The sequence below is a fragment of the Dreissena polymorpha genome, chromosome 5, assembly GCF_020536995.1.
Source record: "Dreissena polymorpha isolate Duluth1 chromosome 5, UMN_Dpol_1.0, whole genome shotgun sequence".
NCBI lineage: Eukaryota > Metazoa > Mollusca > Bivalvia > Myida > Dreissenidae > Dreissena > Dreissena polymorpha.
In genome coordinates this window covers 10,344,976-10,359,975 of record NC_068359.1, presented here as the reverse complement: position 1 = coordinate 10,359,975, position 15,000 = coordinate 10,344,976, and the positions used below count along the sequence as shown (strand labels likewise).

At 35.5% G+C, this 15,000-nt stretch overlaps 2 protein-coding genes across 3 annotated transcripts in view; both read left to right on the top strand.

Annotated features, from left to right (window-relative positions):
• The window catches only part of LOC127880983 (uncharacterized), a 20,399-nt gene extending 11,606 nt beyond the window's left edge, over nt 1–8,793 (top strand). The window contains exons 1-6 of one of the 2 annotated variants that reach the window (XM_052428538.1): nt 2,121–2,476; nt 4,424–4,658; nt 5,335–5,400; nt 6,577–6,693; nt 7,446–7,493; nt 7,689–8,793. In XM_052428538.1, the coding sequence (XP_052284498.1) occupies nt 2,273–2,476; nt 4,424–4,658; nt 5,335–5,400; nt 6,577–6,693; nt 7,446–7,493; nt 7,689–8,383 (1,365 nt within the window). In that variant the 5' untranslated portion in view covers nt 2,121–2,272 and the 3' untranslated portion in view covers nt 8,384–8,793. Of the gene's footprint in view, nt 1–2,120; nt 2,477–4,423; nt 4,659–5,334; nt 5,401–6,576; nt 6,694–7,445; nt 7,494–7,688 lie in introns of those variants that run through there. The other variant, XM_052428540.1, reaches the window with a different exon arrangement.
• Nucleotides 8,794–8,949: 156 nt separating this feature from the next.
• The window catches only part of LOC127880988 (uncharacterized), a 9,246-nt gene continuing 3,195 nt past the window's right edge, over nt 8,950–15,000 (top strand). Inside the window, exons 1-2 of the mRNA XM_052428547.1 lie at nt 8,950–9,097; nt 9,392–9,529. Of these exons, the coding sequence (XP_052284507.1) occupies nt 9,397–9,529 (133 nt within the window). The 5' untranslated portion in view covers nt 8,950–9,097; nt 9,392–9,396. The remainder of the gene's footprint in view (nt 9,098–9,391; nt 9,530–15,000) is intronic.

The following is a 15,000-nucleotide window of genomic DNA, read 5'->3' as shown; positions in this document are numbered from 1 at the left end:
ACATCGTATACAAGTCCAGAACATCAACGAAATCAGAGCATTATTCTATTGACAATAAAACATGTTGTACAGTCGAAAATGTCTGCACGTCCAAACGACATATGAACTGTTGCGATATTCCAAGTGACCTGTGCAAATTTGTTCAAACGACATATAAATACAATTTTGGTTCTGCAATCAATACGACAAGATGTTTCGGTATCGGCTTAACCCATTTATGCCTAGTGGACTCTCCCATCCTTCTAAATTGGATTAATTTATATCCAAAATTAGGGATGTCATGTATATTTTTTTCTATTTTTAGAATATTTCTTACAGAAATTCCTTTAAAATAACAATCGCGCTCAAAAATATTGAATATTTCGTTAAATAAAGCTAACCCATAAAAAATCAATGTTCCTTTTAGCAAAATGCAAAATTTCAACGTTAGATGTTGTCTGGTAGAATTGATTTAACGAGATACAAAATGCGCGTTTTTATTTTTTTGTGGCCACAAATAATTAAATTTATATCTCCCGTGAAATATGCGAACATTTACGGGCGAACACGAGATTGGATACGGTAAGCGTCGGAAGCATGACGTAGCTCTCATGAATAATCATTCTGTGAAATCAAAATGAATTCTGGGTAACTGGAACTTAGCGAATGCGAAAATGGCTTGTATAAATTATGCAAATGAACGCAACCCGAATGAATCCGATCCTGACTCAAAAGCGAAAGTAGATTACATCGTGGAACGATATTTAGATATTTAGATGCTTAAAACTTGCCGAATGCTTGTAATATAACGTTTTTACATCAATGTTACTTGTTTTAGGGTCTTCCTATTGTAATTAACCATCGTATGGTACTACTTGTTGTCGAATGTTTTTATATAGCATAATACAGTAGCCGTATGTATTGGTGAGCGTGATAGTGACTTTAAGAAAACAGCGCAGACCCTGATGAGACGCCGCATCATGCGGCGTCTCATCTGGGTCTACGCTGTTTGCCAAGGCCCTTTTTCTAGACGCTAGGCATAAATGGGTTAAACTTTGTAGTTCTGAATTTCATTGAATTTGAAGTAGTTGATTTATGATACCATTTTAAGTCAACATTCCTCTTTCATATGAATGATTTAGTATAAGATTTCAAAAATAAAATGTTGACATAAGCAAGTTTATACTCGCTTTAAACACTCAAAAAGCAAACATTTGATATTTTGTTTGCATTTTTATAAAAAAAATCAGTTCAATTTCCTGCAGAAACTGTAATTTTTTGTTTAATATGAGCAATGCTCGGAATAAGACAAATCTCTATGCGGAGGTTTGTAATTAAAGCTCATGTTTTCAAGTTAAATGCTCAAGACATGCTTACCTTCCTTCTCAACTATTTATGTACGACTGTTATTTTAAATTACACAATAAGTATCGTTTCACATATATCCGCTGCAAGTGGTTCAGAAATTCATATGGCCAAATATAAGGTATATACGCTATGTAAGATACAGATGTGCCGTGTATTGTTAATTGTTTATTGATAAACGTAATGATAAGTGTTTTGAACGCATACAAAATTGAACACTACATAAGCAATTGAAATCTTTCATGACAATTCTTTATTAAGCATTACGTGGAGTGTATTGTTAACCATAACTTTCAGTGGTTTAATAGTTGACAAATAGTAATTAACACTAAAGAAGTGTTTTTGTATTTCATAAAAATGGATTGTTAAACGTAACGTGCACTTCATTGTAAAACAAAACATAACGTGTTTTGAACGTCGACGAGTGATATTGAACACAACAGAAGTGATTGCATTTATATGAGTCGCGTTCTGAGAAAACTGGGCTTAATGTATGTTCGTAAAGTGTCGTCCCAGATTAGCCTGTGCAGTCCGCCTAAACGTGATTTTCGGTAAGGAGGGACTTCCTTGAAACTAAAAATACCATAAAAGCGGAAAGTGTCGTCCCTGATTAGCCTGTGCGGACTGCACAGGCTAATCTGGGACGACACTTTACGCACATGCATTATGCCCAGTTTTTCCAGAACACGACTCATATTATAACATATTATCGATCAACGTGCAAACAATACATGTCATTTGATATCAGCTGGTATTGTTTTTGCTTATTGACCGTGTGGCGTGTGACTTACGATATGTCTGAATGTTTTCATAATAGAAACGCTCCAGTACTATTGTTCTATGGGGCCGTTTAAAAATATATAGGTAGAGGAAATGATTCACACAAATGCTAGTTTTACGTAATTTGAAAAAAAAATAAAATAAATAAATGGCGACACGGATAGTGATTTGGTTACCGTCAGGGTCAGAGTGGGGGTTTTGGTTAGGGTTAGTGTCAGTGTTGTGGTCAGGGTTATGGTTTCTATGCTGCCTATGCCGAAAGAAATGTATCTGTCCACATTGTGAAAACGAATTTCAACTGAAGAACTTTGGACTTTATCACAAGCGACCGTTAGATTTTGTAACATCAACGGTGAGTGAATTAAAATTGTACTATTTCTTGCTGTTATTAACATTACGCGTTAAACGCTGGAAACGTTTTCAGTATTTGATGAAATAAAACCACATTTCTTTGGAATGTTGTTTTGGTAGTATTGTACGTTGTATACTTTCGAACAACGTGGGTATTTTGAAGCAGTCAAACAAACGTAATTTTTTGTCGTTTTTGTTGGTACATTACTTTCAGTATGAACTTTGCAAAAACATATTACACATGCTCAAAGCTCATTTACTGAAATTTATATCTGTTAATAGATTCATAGAGTAAAATTCAGCTTAGTTTATTCTATAACACCATAGGCTAAAATCCAGTTTATTATATAATATCTTAGACTGAAAATTCCATTCCATTCTGTATTATCAATGACTAAAATTAATGTATTCTATAGTATCAGAGATACAAATTAGATTTATTATGTAGTATCATAGACTGATAAATTCATTTCATTCCATAGTATCAAAGACTACAATTTATTTTAGTCCATAGACTACAGAACCTTTTCAGTCTAAAGAAACATACAATAAAATAACTTGTTTATATGTATTATATTATAAAACCATCTTCATTCTATATATTTATAGAATTGAACCTATTTAATTTTAAAGAATTATAGACTTAACCCCATTTAATTAAAAAAAAAGCATACACTTAATTCCTTTCTATACGTCTATCTATCTTCCAGTAAGGTCGAATCCCTTCTGAGGACATAGACATGTCGCGCGTCACCGACAAGAAAGTTAGTAAGACTGAAATAAAAAGATATAAACCGACAGAAAAAAGTATGTTATTATTAAAAACAGATCAGGTATGCTTATGGGGAGGTATGTTCAACCCGGCTAACAGCCAGGCTTAACTCAGGTCCAGGGAGGGTGACAATGTCAGGAGGTAGAGCATTCCAGTGGATGATTGTAATGGGAAAGAAGGAAAACTTATGATAATCGGTTGTGGTTTGGATGTTCTGAAATGCTTTTGTATGGGAGGTTCTTGATGGTCCAGTGATTGGTTTGAGGTAGTCAGGTATAGGAATGGCTACCTGGTTATGCAAGATGTTGTCTGTGACACCTTTCAAGTTATATAGTATCATAGATTTACATCAATTTCATTCTATCGAATCGTAGACTAAAAAGCAGTTCATTCTACACAAGAATGTACCAAATTTGTTTTATTTCTTGAAACAATTACTAAAATTAATTTCATTATACAGTATCGTGATAGACGAAATTTCTTTTCATAAAACACTGTAATAGACCTCTCAAACGACGTCACAGCGTGCATTTGGGTTTCCCACATTTCTCAATCGATGCAATTGACGTTTCAAATATATCATCGCCATAAAAGAGACAATTTTTTACCCCCTGTGATCCACGCATTCCTGAGTCATTTACCCTTGAACATAACGGACAAAGTGGTACGGGGTAATCCTGAATCATTTACCCTTGAACATAGCGGACAAAGTGGTACGGGGTAATCCTGAATCATTTACCTTTGAACATAGCGGACAAAGTGGTACGGGCTTATCCTGAAAATTGCTGACAAAGTGGTAAGGGGGTAATCCTGAATCATTTACCATTGAACATAGCTGAAAAAGTGCTACGGGATAATCCTGAATCATTTACCCTTGAACATAGCGGACAAAGCGGTACGGGGGTAATAGTGAGTCATTTTCAATGAACATGGCTGACAAAGTGGTAATGGGGTTATCCTGAGTCATTTACAGTGACCATGGCTGACAAAGTGATGCGGGGGTAATCTTGAGTCATTAACCATTGAACATAGGAGCAAAAGTTGCGAGGGGGTAATTATCACATATGCGACAAAGCTCTCATTTAATGCTGAAGAAGCAATGTCTGAAGTTCATTTCATTCGGGAGAAAACAAGCACACAATTTATAAAATCAATTCATTTTACTTTCGTTTTCAGTTCGGTCCTCAATGGCTGTATCCTGTATGGCTGTCTCTGCAGCTAGTTTTCCATATAGTTGCACTGACATTGGACGGTCTCTCCGCCAGTAAATACAGCGGCGAACCTAGCGCTAACTATTTCATGTACATCCACAACTGGTGTTACCTCCTCTTGGTCCTCAGCAACGTCATCGACCTCGTCGTGAATCTCTATGTCCATATCTGCGCTAGGCACATTCTACAAGAAAGGGAAAGTATGTTTATTTCTTGTACGAGTAGTTGATTTTTTGTCAATTATTCTGGGTTCAGTGTGAGTTTTGATGCTCCATAAAACTGATATCTCCTCCCCCAACCATGTGCATTCGCAGCTCTAAAGCGGTGGCCTGAATTGTATGTTGTTAACTTGTGTGGCATTTGTGCGATGTGTGGTGCTTTTGGGTACGACTGTTTTGCATTCAACTTACCTTTAATAAAGAACCTAATGTTATAATGTGGTTTCTTCCCTGTGTGCGCAGTTGAATTTTCAGAATTGTATGTGTTTATCGTCATTTCATGCTTTGTTATGTCTCGATATAAGGCTTATATATAATTATAAGGAACGACGGTGAATAATAACTTATGAAAACTTTAATAATCAGGAGTGTTTAGTATGACATTAACCCATTTATGTCTAGCGTCTATAAAAAGGCCTTGGCAAACAGCGTTGACCCAGATGAAACGACGCATGAAGCGGCGTCTCATCAGGGTCTGCGCTGTTTGCTTAAATGAATTTCTGAAAGAAATATTCTACATATAGAAATAAATATACGAGACATTCCTAATTTTGGAAATAAATTGTTCCAATTTAGAAGGATATGAGAGTCAACTAGGCACAAATGGGTTAATAAGAACAAGAGAATGTAACGCTCTGTTTATTTGTTCCATCAACAGGTGAAACAGGAGGAGCCGAAATAGTCATGCGGAACAGGACAGCAAAAATCAGCTTTAAAACAATGGGTAGGTGCATCGTTTATTTAAAAAGCACAGGAGCATGCATTCATATTGATATATACAGCGTTTATATCGGGTAAACTCAGTCACCAGTCGATTGGTTGGTCGATTGATTGGTTTTATTTTTTTAATTTGTCGACTGACAGCCGTTTGCCAAGCAAACTGCTTCTACCAGTTTATAGTTTGCAATTTTAAGTTATTCGCTTACGAAAAACTATAATTACCAGAAAATTTGACCGTTCCGAGGAATCACTACGATCATCAAACAAAGTAGTACTGTGTAATCATTTTTGCCACAGATTCCTATTCTTCAAGTAAATTACCGCACATTGGCATACACTGTGAATAGTATGTTAAATGGAACCATAGTGAACGGATCCTAAACGCAACACAGCCAATCAACAAAGTATGATTAATACATAAGTGCACGATGACGATGAAGGTATTGATGATGACTGTAACAATGTTGATTCTGATTTTGATGATAATGATGATGATGATGATGATGATGATGATGATGATAATGATGATGATGATGATGATGATGATGATGATGATGATGATGATGATGATGATGATGGTGGTGGTGATGATGATGATGATGATGATGGTGGTGGTGGTGGTGGTGGTGGTGGTGGTGGTGGTGGTGGTGGTGGTGGTGGTGGTGGTGGTGGTGGTGATGATGATGGTGATGATGATGATGATGATGATGATGATGATGATGATGATGATGATGATGATGATGATGATGATGATGATGAGTCCGCGGCTACAGTAGACATAGGGCCGCAATAATAGTCAATAAACCAGTAGATTGGTACACGACTTATCGTGTAGATTTGTACAATCAGCGTAGTACTGCTTTAATTCTAACTGAAATACAAGGTTATTACTACACTTATACACTAATTATTTCTACCCTTTATGTGTCAAAACAGTCGACAAAGGGGAAGGAAAAGCCTTGTTTTACATCGAAACTTTAAGAAAATTATTGTCGGTCCCAAGCTTCCGGATCTTCCACGCGCCTGAATTTATTACAGGGTTCTTGAAACTCCATAGAAATCTTCAGAAGAGATACTCGACTCCCGTTTATGTCCTTTTTATATAGGCCAGTTATTATTCTCTTATAAAATTCAGGTCTTAAACTTGTGAACTATATGCTTTTATATTTTATTTTACAAGGCGAGTACTACACGGTGCGCTGGTACATGAAGGTGACCTGGGTGTTCTTCACTATCTCCACTGTATCCGGACTTACCATCACCATTCTCTACCTACTCAGTTTCTACTTCATTCGCGGTGAGGAACACCAAACATTCAATAATCTTCAAATTAATCAGTACACGAAAACGCAAAACAAGATTAAATTGACCGTGCTCTGTGAAAAGGGGGTTTAATGCATATGCGTAAAGTGCCGTGCCTGATTATGCTGTGCAGTCCGCACAGGCTTATCAGGGACGACACTTTCCGCTTTTATGATATTTTTCCTTTCAAGAAAGTCTCTTCTTAGCGAAAATCTAGGCGGAAAGTGTCGTCCCAGATTAGCCTGTGCGGACTGCACACGCTGATCTGGGACCGCTCTTTACGCACATGGATTTAACCCTTTTTTCACAGAGCACGGCCCATATAAATGAATAAGTACAAGTCGGGGCATGCGAGCTAAATATTCAAATATGTAAACCACTTCAGTAATTGGGAGTCATCGAAAAATTGTCAAAATAGTTCACTGTGTTGTTTCAAACTAGCAAAAGTATGGCCAAACAAGAACATGATTTTATTCCGCACAATGATCTCAGTGTTATAATAAACTTACTGCTGTTGATGTTTGTTCTGTAAGTGTGTGTGTGTACAGCGACTTTCATTTTAAATCATTTAAAGTTTTATTATTTATGTGTGTTCTTTGTCAAACTACATCCATTAGCATCTTTTATTGTTATTAACTTTCCGTGCATATGATATGTTTTCATGCTTAAGATAAATACTATTACAAATGTTATTTAGAGCATACATTAATGACATCGAGTAATTCAACAGCCTTATTTCGGTTCCAGCGTTCGGAGACTCGTATGATATACTTGGGACCGGAGTCTCTGAAACACGTAAGATCGGTGCTTGTTTTGATGCTTAAAATGTGTATTCGCCATTCCATAAGTTTTATTTTAAACTGTTTATATAAATTTATAAGTTAATTAGAAAATTAAATAATGTAATCAACGCATCAACAACTGTTAGCCATGAAGTGTTACACACATGCTTGATGTTATCGTCGTATTAAACAATAGGCATTTTTCCAGAATGGGAGTTCGGAACGATAGCCTTTATGCTAATTAACGGTGCCATTGTTGTGCTCCATTTGTTTATCTCGGCGAAACCCTTCAAGCTGCTTCACTTCTACATGCCCTGGGCCGTCTACTTCGTCTACGTCCTGTTCTCCGTGGTCTACCAGAAGCGTTGGGGCGACTTTGTCTATCGCGTGTTAGACTGGAACCAGATCTACAGAACATTCGGCATCAGCGCCATTGTCTTGGTCGTTCTCCTGCCGCTCGTTCACCTTCTCGTTTACGCGATCATCACCTTGAGGGTCAGGATTGGCGAGTGGTGCCTTATCAAGTGCGCATATCGACGGTGGAGGAACAAGAAGAAGGTGCGTCCATCGAGCACACAGCTGGATGTGGTGCGAGAGCCGAAAAGTAGGAAGCACAAGAAACGAATAAGAGAAAATCGAATCGAGAGTAGTAATATTGATGAAACTGTTCATGAAGATATTGACTATACAAAGTCATTTGATCAAACTGGAAGTCGATCTGGTGGAACAAGCATTGGTGATTCGACAAACAACGCGGAATATCAAGGACATACGGATCACAGAGATAGACGTACAGTGTCCGCGTCCCACATGAGCATGGCGTCGAGGAGTTACGATAACCTAATGGCGTCCCCGAGGGATCAAACCTTGGCCGACTCACAAACAGAAGTTTCTGTGGTTTAAAACGTTTGAGACTGGACAGCAGAAAATATATAAACTACTTTTTGTTTATTGTAATTATTTCAGCAGTTCAACATATTTTAAACGTCATTAGATATATTTTAATAATATTAATTTATTAAATTATCAAAGCGTTTGATGTAAATATTAGTTTTTACAACACTACTTTATTTTCACAGTTGCACTTGTTTTATTAAACACTCGTGTTGTCTTCTTGCCCGTTTGTGTATGTATAATGACCAGCTTAGTGCATGCTGGTGCATGTTATTAGTTATATGAGTCTTTATGTTCGTATTTCATCATTTGATAGTTCTTCAATGAAACCTTATACATTCTTTCCTTATGTTTCATGCCTATTTTGGCGAAAAGTTTTATGCATGAATCTTGTTTTATCCAATTAAAGGTGGCATCAAGACAGCGTTGTGTGCTTCGTGTTTACTAATACAAGAAAATGAATTTCTAATTTAAACATGATTTTTTTTAGAACCAATACTTAACACGTATACATAACTGTGTTTGTGTACAACAGTCAATACCGCTGAAATCTCATGCTCCGATCGATTACCCTTTAAAGCAATCGATAGACTTTTGAAAGAGACCGAGCTTTTATTTGATCACTTTTTCACAACGCATGACGCATTTATAAAGCGATTATCGCGGATCACTTTTTATACAATATTTTGGTTATTTGGATCAAACTTCTCCAGACCATATAAGGTAATATACTAGTATTTTAGTTTCACTGATAACAATTTTCAAATAATAACTTACGAATCAAGCTAAAATAGTCGCGTCACAAAGTAGGGTTGTTTTGTTCTGAGTAGGCATGTAAATCATGTTTATCAGTATCCACAAATAGAAGAGAAATACAGTTATTACTTGGAGAGAAACTTTTATATATTTAAGTCACGTGACAAATCGCATGTAAAATCAAAAAACAAATTTAGCAATGCATGTCTTTTTCTTCAATGATTATTTGATAGCCTTTAAATATGATGTGGACATGTTTAGGTGATATGGGAAAGGGAACCGGAAGTGGTCAAGGGGCCGGTGGCTACAAAGGGAAGTCAGAAAGGTTCTTTATTCCCGCAATGCCAATGCCCGCCGCGATCATATGCTGTATTCTGAACTTCCTGATCCCCGGCCTAGGTAAGGTTGCTTCAAGACCCACATACAAACCTTTCTGAGACTATTTACATAGCATTGTATAATAAGAAAAATCGTTTAAACCATTTATGCCTAGCGTCTAGAAAAAAATGCCTTGGCAAACAGCGGAGACCCATATGAGACGCCGCATGATGCGGCGTCTCATCAGGGTCTGCACTGTTTGCTTAAAGGAATTTCTTTAAGAAATATTCTAAATATAGAAATAAATATACTAATACCCCTAATTTCGGAAATAAATTGATCAAATTTAGAACGATGGGAGAGTCCACTAGGCATAAATGGGTTAAATATAAATCCGTTCCAAGGCTGTGTCTGCAATTGTGTTTACTTTAATAGTGTTTTTATTATGTTTTTCTTGATTGAACATTACAATCTGACGATTTCAAGAATGACTATCCTAATAAGGTTTCTTAAGTTTCATACATTTAAATTTAGAAATAAATAATCGATTTACACTTATTAAAACGTTCAAACACAATTGCATATATGTCAGGTATCAATATAGCATGTCATTAACAAATCGTTCACTCAAATTAAACGCAAAGAACTATTGTAAACATATAAAAGGAAAACTCAAAGTTTCACAATATTCTTTAAGACATAATTTCATAATAATCAACTTTGACAATTCAGTTTGTCACTTCGCGAACTAAAGACAATAATGACAATAGAAACCAAGAGGTTGTGCAAGATCGAGTTTAAGATCACAAAGTGATTTTGTAATTACGCATTAGCTATTTATCACCACTGTGAAGCAAGCGTTAAGTATATGTTGTTGAAAAAAAAAACACGTTTATCTATTTACCAGTTTTCCCAACAAAGTCTTATTTTGTTGTTTGGGTTAACGCTTCTTTTTTGTGTCGACTCTTCTAAACAAAAATGCACAAAAACTTGAACATTTACACATAAACAAATTACACAAAACAACGTTTTGCCCACCATACATTTTGCGTCGTGCCACAAACAGCATGAGACTTTTGTTTTGTAATTTTTTATCCGACATTGACTATTGTTTTGTAACTTCTAATCCGATGTTGACTACTGTTGTGTAACTTCTAATCCGATATTGACGATTGTTTGGTAACTTGTAATCCGTTATTGACGATTGTTTTGTAACTTCTGATCCGATGTTGACTATTGTTTTGTAACTTCTAATCCGTTATTGACGATTGTTTTCTAACTTCTAATCCGATATTGACGATTGTTTTGTAACTTTTACTCCAATATTGACAATTGTTTTGTAACTTCTAATCCGACATTGACGATTGTTTTGTAACTTCGAATCCGACGTTAACGATTGTTTTTTTAACTTCTAATCCGACATTGACGATTGTATTGTAACTTATAATGCGATATTGATTATTGTTTTGTAACTAATAATCCGACATTGACGATTGTTTTGTAACTTAAAAATCCGAGATTGACTATTGTATTGTAACTTCTAATCCGCTATTGACTAATGTTTTTTTAAATTCTTATCAAATATTTACTATTGTTTTGTAACTTCTAATCCGATATTGAATATTGTTTTGTAACTTCTAATCCGATGTTGACTATTGTTTTGTAACTTCTAATCCGATATTGACGATTGTTTTGTAAATTCTAATCCGATATTGACTATTGTTATGCAACTTCTAATCTGACAGTGACTTTTGTCTTGTAACTTCTAATCCGACATTGACGATTGTTTTGTAACACTTTTTCCGGCATTCACTAATAATTGTTACACCTTATCTGAAATTGACAATTATTTTGTTACATCTAATCCGACATTGGCTATTGTTTCATTACTACTTATCCGACATTGACTATTGTTTTGTTACAACTAATCCGATATTGGCTATTGTTTTGTAACACCTAATCCGACATTGAATATTGTTTTGTTACAACAAATCCGATATTGGCTATTGTTTTGTAACACATAATCCGACATTGAATATTGTTATGTTACACCTTATCCGACATTGACTATTGTTTTGTTACACCTAATCCGGCATTGATTATTATTTTGTAACACCCTATTCGACATTGACTATTGTTTTGTTACACCTAATCCGACATTGATTTTGTGTTGCCTCTTATCGGACATTGATAATTATTTTGTAAAACCTTATCCTACATTGACTTTTTTGTTACACTTTATCCTACATTGATTAATATTTTGTAACACATTATCCGACATTGACTGTTGTTTTGTTAAACCTTATCCGACATTGACTAATTGTTTTATTTCACCTTATCCGACATTTACTTTTGTTTTGTTACACCTTATCAGACATTGGCTATTGTTTGATTACACCTTATCCGACATTAACTATTGTTTTATTACACCTTTTTCGGCATTGACTATTGTTTTATTACATCTTTTCCGACATTGACTATTTTTGTTACTACTTATCCGACATTGACTATTGTTTTGTTACACCTAATCCGGCATTGATTATTATTTTGTAACACCCTATTCGCCATTGACTTTTTTACACCTAATCCGACATTGATTTTGTGTTGCCTCTTATCCGACATTAATTATTATTTTGTAAAACCTTATCCTACATTGACTCTTTTGTTTCACTTTATCATACATTGATTAATATTTTGTAACACATTATCCGACATTGACTGTTGTTTTGTTAAACCTTATCCGACATTGACTAATTGTTTTATTTCACCTTATCCGACATGGACTTTTGTTTTGTTACACCTTATCCGACATTGGCTATTGTTTGATTACACCTTATCCGACATTAACTATTGTTTTGTTACACCTTTTTCGACATTTACTATAGTTTTATTACATCTTTACCGACATTGACTATTTTTTGTATTATTGTTTTGTTACAAATTATCCGATATTAACTATTGTTTTATTACATCTTATCCGACATTGACTATTGTTTTGTTAAACCTTATGCGACATAAACTTTTGTTTTATTAAAACTTATTCGACATTAAATATTGTTTTATTACACCTTATCAGACATTGACTATTTTTTTGTTACACCTTATCCGACATTGGCTATTGTTTTATTACACCTTATCCGAAATTAACTTTTTATGCCCCCCTTCGAAGAAGAGGGAGTATATTGCTTTGCTCATGTCGGTCGGTCGGTCGGTCGGTCGGTCCGTCCACCAGGTGGTTTCCGGATGATAACTCAAGAACGCATACGCCTAGGATCATGAAACTTCATAGGTAGATTGATAATGACTCGCAGATGACCCCTATTGATTTTGAGGTCACTAGGTCAAAGGTCAAGGTCACGGTGACCCAAAATAGTAAATTGGTTTCCGGATGATAACTCAAGAACGCATACGCCTAGGATCATGAAACTTCATGGGTAGATTGATCATGACTTGCAGATGACCCCTATTGATTTTGAGGTCACTAGGTCAAAGATCAAGGTCACGGTGACCCGAAATAGTAAAATGGTTTCCGGATGATGACTCAAGAATGCATATGCCTATGATCATGAAACTTCATGGGTAGATTGATCATGACTTGCAGATGACCCCTATTGATTTTGAGGTCACTAGGTCAAAGGTCAATGTCACGGTGACCCGAAATTGTAAAATGGTTTCCGGATGATAACTTAAGAATGCATACGCCTAGGATCATGAAACTTCATGGGTAGATTGATCATGACTCGCAGATGACCCCTATTGATTTTGAGGTCACTAGGTCAAAGGTCAAGGTCACGGTGACCCGAAATAGTAAAATGGTTTCCGGATGATAACTCAAGAATGCATACGCCTAGGATCATGAAACTTCATGGGTAGATTGATCAAGACTCGCAGATGACCCCTATTGATTTTGAGGTCACTAGGTCAAAGGTCAAGGTCACGGTGACCCGAAATAGTAAAATGACTTTCGGATGATAACTCAAGAACGCTTTTGCCTAGGATCATGACACTTCATATGTACATTGATCGTGACTCGCAGATGACCCCTATTGATTTTCAGGTCACTGGTTTATTCTGTTTTCACACTGTCCAGTAAAGAGACTTACAAATTGAATTTTTGACACATGTTCATCCATAATGATGTATAAGCCTTTGTTTCTGTGCCAGTAAATACTATGTTTATGGAAATGACGTGAGAATTCAACATTTAAAAAACCAATGTAATATGATATGTAATATTATATGGCAACAGGACAGTTGTGATTTGCTGGGTCAATTCTATTTAGCTTGACCATCCAAGCGGTTGATAGCTTTGACAAACTGGTGGTCTGAAACATTGAGAAAATGTCACGATTCACTGACAATAAATCAAACATGTAATTCTTGCTACGCAACTTGCATTTAATTTTGTCAATTCAAATTATACATAAAAATATAATTAATTTTTAATCTGCTTGTTAATTGAAAAACAGCAACACAGTTTGTATGTATAAAACAATGTTAATACATAAATAGGATCAAGCATATTAAAATATCAACTTAGATTTAGTTTCCTTTACTGTACAGGATTTGTAAAGTTAGGTTAATATTTGTGTATTGAACAAAAATAACAACAGTGTAAAGAAAAGTTAATTTGGGGATGTTCTATCCAACCCCTGAGAGTACAGATTTCCTCAAATGCCAAGTAAAGATTGTAAATTTCAACCCACTCCTCTGGTTAGTTTTCAGAGGCACATATAATTAACTTTTGAGCTTAGTGTCTCATTTGTACATGCATTACTGTATTAACTCCAAATCAACTAGTACAAGTGGTAGGCCAGTATTACATGGACTGGTGTTCACTGTTTACACAGTTTCACAACCCCATCTGATACTGGTCAGTATCTTGGCAAGTGGCCAAAGTTGGGAGCGGAATTAATGGTCTATTACATAACTGACTTCTGTGTGTGGTAAACACATGATACTGGTCATGTGGTCAAGTTGCACTTGTATACATTTGCCCAATACACAACACTAGCCATGCTATTTTTAATCAGATTGCATTGCTATCTATGGTGGTCATTGACTTGGGGAGTTAACTGCTATAAATAACATGTTTCATTACCATTAATAAATAAAACATTACAAATTGTGTGCACGTTTCACATATTGTCAAATAAGTCAAAATGTGTGAAAGGAATCAAAAAAATCAAAGACTCAATCATATAATGGATATAATTGATTAGTATAGGTCCTGATTGGTTTTTGCACTATTAATTGGATACATTTCACAGGTCATTGACATACAGTGACAAAAAACATATTCACACAATGGCTGTCACTACAACGGAGAGCCCATATGGGGGGCATGCATGTTTTACAAACAGCCCTTGTTTTATTACTTTTTATTACACTTTATCCGACATTGACTATTGTTTTATTACACCTTATCCTACATTGACTATTGTTTTGTTACACCCGACATTAATACCTGTTTTGTTACACCTAATTCGACATTGACTGTTGTTTTGTTACGCCTAATCTGTCATTCAGTATTTTTTTATTACACCTTATCC